Raw genomic sequence first — 10,035 nt, forward strand, 5'->3', positions numbered from 1 at the left:
AGGAAAAATTGTGTATTTTTGACACATGTTTCGAGCATTTGAGTTCTCATTCTTAGACGTTTAGTAGGAAATTAGATGTGTTTATTTTCTTAAATTCCGAATTGTGTCAAATGCACGCTCGTTTTATCCCATGAATAGCTAAAACCCGTTCATAAGTAGTGGTGTTCTCATACAATAAGGCATGTTTAAAGAATGTAAAATCTCACGTCTGAAACTCGCATAATCAAATACAACATACAATGGGTGGAAAAAATGAAGTACAATACATAGTGAGTGGTTTCACTCTGTATTTATAGGAGCTTGAAAGACATCCCGTTTAGATAGAGACACTGTTGGGAATTCCCTTGCCGGTAATTCCACCTTCACTTGTAGGAAAGAGCAAAGTGTATGGAATCTTGACTGATCCAACTCGGTTCTTCAGTTTATCATCATTGTTCATACTTGTAATTTGATCCTCGATTTCAGCCAGTTTCTTTCCGAATTTCTCGAAAGCTTCCAATGCAGCTGTGTCCGATGTCCAGTCAGGAGTGTCTCTCTGCCCTAAATACACTTCATCAGTGGAATGCCTTGACAAAATCTCAATGGTGGCAATACCAAGTACAGTCTGCAGCTGAGCGGTAATTGTTTTCAAGAAAACGGTATCGGGGCTGGCCTCGAGCTCTTCGTATTCGGGAGTTCCCTTCTCAGGCATGAATTTTCGGCTTATGGTTGGGCGGTTGGGAAGGTATCCTGCATAAGAGAACTGTCCAAAGTTGAGGGCTGCATGAAGGGCAGAAGCAGTCCATATGAGGATAGTGCAAGTTTCAACTAGCTCTTCAAAAGTCTGCATTTTAGGCCACCATGGCTCATCTTTTATGTCCCCATGACCCTCCTCTACGAGCTCCTTCCACCAGGATTGGAGCTCGACGTCTGTCTGAATTGTGTCATTGGTCTTGTAGTAGAAAGCGCAATAGTCTTCGACCCAAGTTTTTATTGCAAACCAGATTTCAATCCCATCAACAGCATATGGATAATCCTCTATCAGTAGGCGAAGACCGTGCGGAGAATTTTCATCCTTGACTGCCACTCCTCTGTATTGATAGAAGGCAACACAATGTGGTTAAAATAAGAAATGAATATTGCTCGTTTGAGTAACTTTTAGTTGCTAATAAGTCGAAATTGTTGATTTGTGTTACCTCTTGATGAGATCTGCAGGGAGAGCTTGCTCAGGAAAAACCCAATCTTTATAAACAGCTGATGACAACCCCAAGGCATACCTAGCTGGAAAAACTGTCGACTCTATAACTCCGCGAGCATTAAGGAGGATTCCCCTGCCAATTGCATTGATGTACATGGTATCGCGGAAATGAGGCTGCAGAAGTTTGTAAATTGGATGAACCACGCTTAGCTGCCTATTCGCAGCTATTATAACTGGCTCAATCACCGCATGGGTGTTTAACCTGTCACCAAAATATAGGGAAAAAAAAAATCAAATTCAGAAAACCACATTTCAACATGTATGATAAACTTTTTACCAAGACCATTTTCTTCAAAAGAGTTATACCAGTGACTGATAAGTTGATGATTTCCAGAGTCGTTTACGGCCACATAAGCTTTAGCCAGTTGCCATATGGAGCTTTCTACACCTTGTTCAGCTGGTGTGTAAACATTACTAATGCAACCATATTGATCTCCGTCGGGATGAGGCAAGCTCAATTCAATCACTAATATCTTCAAAGTTCCATCACTTTTCAAGAACAGGAGAGTTCTGCTACCATAGATCTTGTTGGAAGTTGAGTTTATCCGCCTCAGGTACGGCATCAATGCATCATGATGATCTAATATGAATAGCTTTTTGTTCTTGAGTGCCTATCGAACCAAATTCATTTTCATTATTACGAAATGATGCATACTATAATTCAACATCAGCTAATTGCAATGTACCAGCATACTATCAGTTTTTCTATCAAAGGAAACGAATGTAAGATATTACCTCGTCCACTGTTAGTCCATCCAAGTTATTCCTTATATGTTGTTCGGTTATTGTACTGGTTTGATCACCGTAAACTTTTGGGTCTAGCTTGCTTGCCGGCGGGAATTCCTCCAATTCATTTGAAGCAAATATGATTAAAGATGGAGAAAAACGAAAAGAAAAATGACAATCGAAAGTTTTCTTTGCTTTTTTGTCCATTAACATTGCAAAAAAAAGAAAAAAAAAAAAAAAAAACAAAACACACACATAAATTTATATGAAGATTACTTGAAGAAGGCGAATGTTGACAGGATTCACTCCAGCCAGCATTTCTCTGGCAAATTCTTCATCAGTCCTCCAAGCAGTCTTGTCCTCTGCTCCAGATCATTAAACCATTATCACGTTACATGAAAGAAAATAGAAATCATAATTCATAGGCAATTGTAAGCGTCAAAACTCAGTATGTTCTCGTTACCTTTGATCACTTCAGGCACTGGGAATCGGAGGAACTGTGCACCATCAGTTCGGAAAATTTCCTTAAGCATCTCCAGAGGTATGTTGTCTCCGATTTCCTTGAATAAACCTTCAGGCAAAGGAATTCCCCCTTCGTAGAGTTGAAGCACATCTTCGAAGCTGTCAAACTCGTTAGGAGTTTTATCAAACAAGGCTTCTATCTCTGGTCTAATAAACTCAGCTATAGATTTCAGTGCATATGCAAGGAAGTCTGACATCTTCAAGTGTCCAAACCGTTCATCCCTTGGCACATATATGCTTAAGCTTGAAACAATCGGTAACCTACTCTCGGTGTTAGGATCTGTTAGATTATAGGATCAGAAAAATTTCAGCGATCATAACATCAGTTAGTTAATATCCAAATTAGCATATCAACTTGTACAGTTGTCAGAGAGATTACACCAAAAGTAAAAAGAAAAGCATCATATGTTAATCGTTTACCCGTCTCTTTTGGTGGTCGGCCAGTTCTGCCCCTGCGAGGGTAAGGGTACTCAGTAGACCCTCCCATAATTGGGCGGACATATTCCGAACCCTTGTCAGGATCTCCCAGATCATTGTAGTAAGCATAGTCATAGACTCTATCCCACTCTTCGAGCTTTCGTTTTCCATCTCCTCTTAATTCTACTAGTTCTTCTTCTATGTATTTGCGCAACGGCAATGGTACTTCGCTTGGAAGATAAGTCTGCACAAACATATTGCAGTCACGAACGTTAGTCATATAGTAAACTATGCTTGCACAAATCGCGGCAGATTGCAACGAGTCGGCGCAAATCATCGGTTACCTTGTTAGCGAAGAAAACACGGTCTTTGGTGTATTTTTCGACAGGGTAAACCCATGAATTGCAAACAAAGTGGACACGGCCCTCATCGGGGACATTATCGAGTGTGACAGTCTTGAGGAAGAACTCACTATGATGATTGTTTTGTATTATGAATGCTCCTGGAACTCCTACTTCCTCTTCCCAGTCAAAGGTAACCTTGAATGCAGACTCTCCTGCTGTTAACGGTGCAATTGTGGTAATCCAGTCTTCCAAATATGCTTGTTTTCCAAGCCTCCCCTTCAATCCATTGTCTACAAAAACAAATACACATATCCAAGTTAAATCATATTCTCAGATCTTCTATAATTCATTATCTAGTAAACCAATGATTAAGCAATTAATAAGATGCATTATATTATCATGATCATCCAAATAACTAAGCTCAAGTAAGGGCCATTTTGTGCAAGTTGCCATAATTTAGTTCTCAAGACAATTTTCGTAAAGGAAAAAAAAAAGTTTTCGAGATGCTATCCATTTAAAAACTTGTCAATCTTAGGACGGGCTAGGTCACTATCCAAAATACGGTTAAACGACCCTAGACCCTAGACCCTGGACCCAGACCCTCGACCCTGGACCTAGACCCTCGACCCTGAGCAATTTCATCGAACCTCATCCGATTTTACAGACCTATCAACTACTCTAAAAACAAAAATAACAGTGCAAAGAGGATTTGTAGCTCACCAGGATCACCATGAACAGCACTGATGAGCTGCAGAGAAACCCTTTGGCCGACCAACTCATGCACACGATCAAGAACCGAAGCATTAAAGTCATTGAAGTCCAACACATTCTTCTTCATCAACACCACAGTCCCATTGATTTTTCCAATATTACTCTCCCCATCTTGCTGCTGGCCCGTGATTTTGCCAAGCAGGTTGTGCAACATTGTGTTCTAGTTTCCAAGAACTAAGCAAAGAATGTTGTGAACAATTGTGAAATAAATTGAAAGTCGAAACTTTTCATGGACGAGTTCAATGAAGGGTGGTCGTATTTAAAGGGGAAAACGTGAAAAAGTCGTACAAAATCGTTTATCCCGAAAGCTAGCTGGCTTTAAGATGACATAGATGTAATCCCTGCGTAATTAATTTATGTTTTATAATGTGAAAAGTGCCAATTTCCTCACCTGTAACAAGCTTTTTTATATTTGGGAATAATGAATGCTCTTTTTTTCTTGGTAGACAATCAACATCATCCTCTAGAAGATTGTTTTTGGTCAAACATTCCAAAATATTTGTTTTAGGGTTTATGGGATTAGTTTATTCACAATAAAAAGAAACACATGCATGTACGGCTGAATGTGCGCAAAGTCAAAATAAATGAGACAGTAATGCGTGTGTACATGAAACTAGGTACTAATCTATTATTGTATTAGAGCTTGATGATTTAGAAGAGCTTTTAAAATGATTGAAAAAAGTTTTTAAAGAAAAAATTTTAGTTTTAAAAACACCTGAAGTGCTTCCTACAAGTTAATTGTGTATTTCTCACTAATGATTGATTCCAAAACAAGCCCATAGTTTGTGTTATACATGCCTAACAATACTTCTTTACTACACGAAGTAAAAATTAACGGTACACTTTAGGCATGAGCTTTTACATCAAATGAGGCATATTTTATACCATATTACCGACAAATAATTTAGATTAGGGTTGACCAACCGAAGTTTATCAAATTATCCAACTCTATAGTCTCTTTTTCTTTCCTAATTTGTACAAGGACGATTTCGATTGGAATTAATAGAGGTTGCTGAGTCGTTGGCGTAGACTTTAAACGGAAATTGAGATTGATCTGCATAAGCAAACTTTGAATTGGATATATAGATGGACAAGTACATGGAACTTCGACATACCATATGCAGTTATGCACGCATTCTTTAATTCCATTTGCTACTTGCTACAACGAAGAAAAAAAAAAAGAAGAAAAAAAAGATTTATGGTAGCTTGATATTTAAGAAATCAAGTGGTAAGAGAGGAAATTAAAGGGTCAATAAGAATGGTAGGTTGCTTGATAGATAAGATATATTTGTAACTCGCACCAAGTGCCATTAAACAATTTACGCTTATCGCGCCACGACTGACAATTATATCCTCCAGCTCGTTTTTTATTTCCAGTGCTTCTTCGACTCGTTCAACTCTTGCACTATTAGTTTAATAAACACCGTCGCAAACATTGATCCTCGTGTTGATCCATTCATTGGTACTAGTTTTGGTCGTCCTTCTGTTTTTGACGTTCAGCAACGGATCACGGAATCTTGGTGATATTCTATGTACAACCTAGCTAACCTCTCTATCAAAATTAGAAAGAGAAATAACATAAGATGAATACTTAATTGTTCGATGTTGAAGATCAACACCAGGCCAATTGGTATTTGTGTTGAAGTGTAATCTTGCATTGGCTCAAGATGGATCCAGGATCCAGCCCATGGACAAAGAAAGATCCATACACATGCTAGAGAATTCTAGCAAAGTTCAAGTTGGTGGAAGAGTCTAGAAGAATGGTGAGATTTCCACCAACATGCAAGATTAGTGTAGATAATTCTAGCTTAGGAAGCTAGTGAAATTATCTAGATATCTCTAGCATGATGTGTCCATGCTTCTCCAAGGTTCCATCCATGCCTATAAAAGGAGAAGGCATCCACACCATTTGTATCAACAAGCAACCAACCAAGTAGCTAAGAAGATAGCTAAGTAAGAGAGTGAGAAGCAAGAGTAATCTTGTAGGAGTGTGAGTGTTTTAGAGTGTGTCTCTAGAAAGAGTGAGTGTCATAGCTTCTAAAGAGTGTCCTTAAGAGTTTACGTGTTGTAATATTTTATGTGTGTAATACAAGTAATTTGTTTACTTGTGTTGTCTCTCGAACATTTGTGTTATCATTGTGTACTCTAATTTTTTCCCCAACATTCAAGACTACTTTAAATTTTAATGTCCCATAATTTAAGAAACAACAAATTCATTAGGCCGTTGATCTCAGAGAAGACTGTCCCATGCATTCCTTTAATCGATTCATTAGTAGTAGAATTATGCTCGCTACTAGTCTTGTTCACCCTGGTGTTCTTCAACTCCGACGAGTCCTCCCAACTACAACTAATTAACCCTACATCACTCCCATTCACACTCTCAACCTCATCTCCACCGTCCATTCCATCATCCAAATTTGAATCTTCTCCCGCACTCTGCTGAACTTTACAGAGCAAACTCAAGCCCCCACACGATGTTGACGTGAGTCATAAATTAGTTAGTCTTGGAATGTAATTTGGTTTCTGATGTTAGAGAGATTCCTTCCTAGTTTAGGTGGAATTCTCTTTTATTATTCCTTGTGCTACAGGGTGTGGATGTATATATATTACCTCCATATTGGAGAGATAAATAATACAATTTAACAAAATATACAAATTCTATCTACAATATCATTCATCGATGGTCGTTCGATTCCATTGTCATGCATGCAACTCAAATTTATAGCTCTTGTTTATGGTGTTTAAAACCAAAATGCTAGAGCCACTCAATACTACGGTCTGGTGGTATTCCTCTTCACTCAGAACCGAGAGGTCTTAGGTTCGAATCTCTTACATGGCGAATTCGATACCAAATTAGGCTGCTCATTGTGTGGCTTAGCTAAACTCCCATTTCCCTTAGTGTAAAAATATCAATGTACTCAAAAAACCAGAAAGCTAGTACATTGTTTTCATAGAATTTATGCTCATCTATTTTGAAATGGAAAGTAAGGCAAAACCAACAAGTTACAAAAGACTGACGTTTTAATAAAATCTACGGTTAAACTTTTAATAGTTAAGGTTTATAAAAAAGAAAATGTTAGGAGACCAAATTTTTAAACCAAATGATGTGTAACAAACACGTTAATTGACATTTAACTAATAATCCAATCACCTACAACCACATCATTTGGTTTAAAAATTTTGGGCTTCCTATTACCCTTATAAAAATTAGTAATAATTATGTGATTCATGAATGACATAGTGACATAGTGACATTGTTTAGAAATATGTACCGTTGATTAGTCTGTTGAATTTTTGTAGATTGACGAGCCTGGGGAGCCCCAGTCTAACGATTCCGATACTGTCCCCAAATTTACCATCTGCCCAATTTTTCAGGTGTGAGGTTTTACCACAAAAGGTCTCGATATTAGTTAGACTAGGGTAATCATATTTAAAGCCACTCTTGTTGACTTTCCCCACCAATGTGGGACTGCCAACACCCTCCCTCACGTGTAACCCCATTTAGTGGTTCCTACGTGGAGATCCACACATCGGCAATTGGAACTCAGAGGTTGGCTCTAATGGAGTCCAGACTTGTTTTCAATCTTTTTTACGAAATGCATCTTAAGAACTCAGAGGCCGATTCTATGTTAAGAGTCCAAGCTTGTTTCCAAGCCCACACTTCCTAGTGACAAGCCTTTGGCTTGCACAAGCCCGTAACCATGGGCTCTGATACCATGTTAAAATTTTTTTAGATCGACGGGCTCGAAAGGCCCCACTTTAACGACACCAATAATGTTCCCAACTTTATCACCTGCCCAATTCGTTAGGTGTTGGGGATTACCACAAAAGGCCTCAGTATTAGTTAGATTAAGGAAATCATATTTAAAGCCACCCTTGTTGACTTCCCCCACCGATGCGGGACTGCCAACACGCCCCTTCATGTGTAACCCCATTTAGTGATTCACACGTGGAGATCAACACATGGGCAATTGAATTTCAAAGGTTGACTCTATGTTAAGAATCCATACTTGTTTTCCCCGGGCCCGTTGATCTAAAAAATTTTCAACATGGTATCAGAGCCAAGGTTCGAGCTTGTGCAAGCTAACGAGCTTGTCACCAATAAGTAAACAAGCCACGACTCTTAACATAGAGTCGACCCTTGAGTTTTAATAGTCGATGTGTGGATATCTATGTGTTAACCACTAAATGGGGTTACACGTGAGGGGAAGTGTTGGAATCCCAGATCGGTGGGTGAAAAATAAAAAATAATGTGTTTAAATATGATAGCCCTACTCTAACTAATACCGAGGTCTTTTATGGTAAAACCCTACACCTGACGGATTAGACATGTAGTAAAGTTGATGACAATATCGATGTCGTTAGTGGAGCCCCACGAGCCCATCGATCCAAAAATCCAACATATTCATGCACAAGACCAAGTTTTCCTCTTATTCATGCACAATAGTATAGTTTCTTTCTTTGATCAAGGGGATGCACAATATATATTATACAATTAATATGGGCTATTTTTTATTAATTGTGTTGATGCACAAAATCAGCAAGGACATTGGTACAACAGAAAGTGTCAAGTTTGTGACCTTCGCCAGATTGCTCCGGTCACTAATGTGGATAAGTATGTAAAGATATAGAGACAGGTAAGTAAACACAAGATGTACGTGGTTCACCCAGATTGGTTACGTCTATGGAGTAGAGGAGTTCTCATTAATTGTGAAGGGTTTGCACAAATACATAGGTTCAAGCTCTCATTTAGTGACTTCTAGTGAATAGTTTAGTACAAATGACATTAGGGATTATTGTGGGAGAATGATCCCCTTTTATAGAAGAGAGTTTCTAGCTTAGTTCTGACATTGACACGTGTTGTGCTGTGATTGGCCTATGATATCGACACGTGTTGCGCTATGATTGGCCTCCTAGTTGGAGGGAAAGTCTTGTGGATCCTTGACGGTATACTGTAGACCGGTGCTCAGTAGTTTCAGGATTTGTCAAGTATGGTACGGACAAATTGAAACATTTTAATCCATGAATCTACTCTCAAAACAAATAAGTATAAATAAATAAACGAAAGAAGTGGAAAAATTATATTTTCCATATACATTTTGAGTAGCGTTTTCTGAGAGACAAATGGCCACAAATATTCTTTGCAATCGGTTGGGAGCTTTACTTTTCCTTCTAGCAATTCATGTCTTCATAGTTCAGTCAGTTCAAAATGAAGAGGGGAAGACAATGGGGCTTGATGAGCTTAGAAGCTACCTGTGGTCCTTCGGATACCTAAATGACAGCAGTTCGAAAAACTCCAGCAATTTTAACAGCAGTTTGGAATTTGATGACGTTTTGGAAACTGCACTGAAAAGTTTCCAAAAAATATATCATTTGAATGTCACAGGAAAGCTTGATTCCAGTACGGTTGACCTAATAAGCACTCCAAGGTGTGGTATGCCTGATAATTTTGTCAACCTAAATGCAACGGAACAACGTACACATGGTGTTCGTATGGGTTCTTATTATACTTTCTTCAATGGAAACTTGAGATGGCCACCCACAAAGCGCCATCTTACCTATAAATTCAACGCTGGAGCAAATAATCCTGTTGGGCCATATGCATTATCGATGGCATGTCGACAAGCATTTGATCTATGGGCGAAAGTTACCAAATTTGCATTTCATGAGGTAGGGCCAAGTTCACCAGCTGACATTTTGATTAGCTTTCAACGCCGGGACCATGGAGATGGGAGCCCATTTGACGGTCCCGGTAAGGTTTTGGCGCATGCTTTTGCTCCCACGGATGGAAGGCTGCACTTGGATGCAGATGAGAATTGGAGCTTCAGGCCTCCAAGTAAGAACCAGTTTGACCTGGTGTGGGTGGCTACGCACGAATTAGGGCATGTTCTTGGACTTATGCATAGTACATTTTCTGATGCCATTATGTATGCCTATGTTGCTGCTGGGAGGACTAGAAGGGCGTTGCACAGTGATGATATTGCAGGGATAAAAGCTTTGTACCACCTGCGACCATAG

General features: G+C 39.0%; 2 protein-coding genes across 2 annotated transcripts; one reads left to right on the plus strand and one right to left on the minus strand.

Annotated features, from left to right (window-relative positions):
* Positions 1 to 122: 122 nt before the first annotated feature.
* Positions 123 to 4,179, minus strand: LOC137740117 (probable linoleate 9S-lipoxygenase 5). The gene is made up of 9 exons (XM_068479925.1): positions 3,967 to 4,179; positions 3,247 to 3,536; positions 2,906 to 3,146; positions 2,427 to 2,765; positions 2,240 to 2,325; positions 1,973 to 2,080; positions 1,544 to 1,848; positions 1,176 to 1,439; positions 123 to 1,070 (listed from the first exon to the last, which is right to left on the minus strand). The coding sequence occupies exons 1-9, from the start codon at positions 4,169 to 4,171 to the stop codon at positions 317 to 319; spliced, it is 2,592 nt and encodes an 863-aa protein (XP_068336026.1). The 5' UTR covers positions 4,172 to 4,179; the 3' UTR covers positions 123 to 316.
* Positions 4,180 to 9,141: 4,962 nt separating this feature from the next.
* On the plus strand, positions 9,142 to 10,035 carry LOC137739383 (metalloendoproteinase 1-like). The gene has a single exon (XM_068478951.1). The coding sequence runs from the start codon at positions 9,142 to 9,144 to the stop codon at positions 10,033 to 10,035; it is 894 nt and encodes a 297-aa protein (XP_068335052.1).

The sequence above is a fragment of the Pyrus communis genome, chromosome 7, assembly GCF_963583255.1.
Source record: "Pyrus communis chromosome 7, drPyrComm1.1, whole genome shotgun sequence".
Classification (NCBI taxonomy): domain Eukaryota; kingdom Viridiplantae; phylum Streptophyta; class Magnoliopsida; order Rosales; family Rosaceae; genus Pyrus; species Pyrus communis.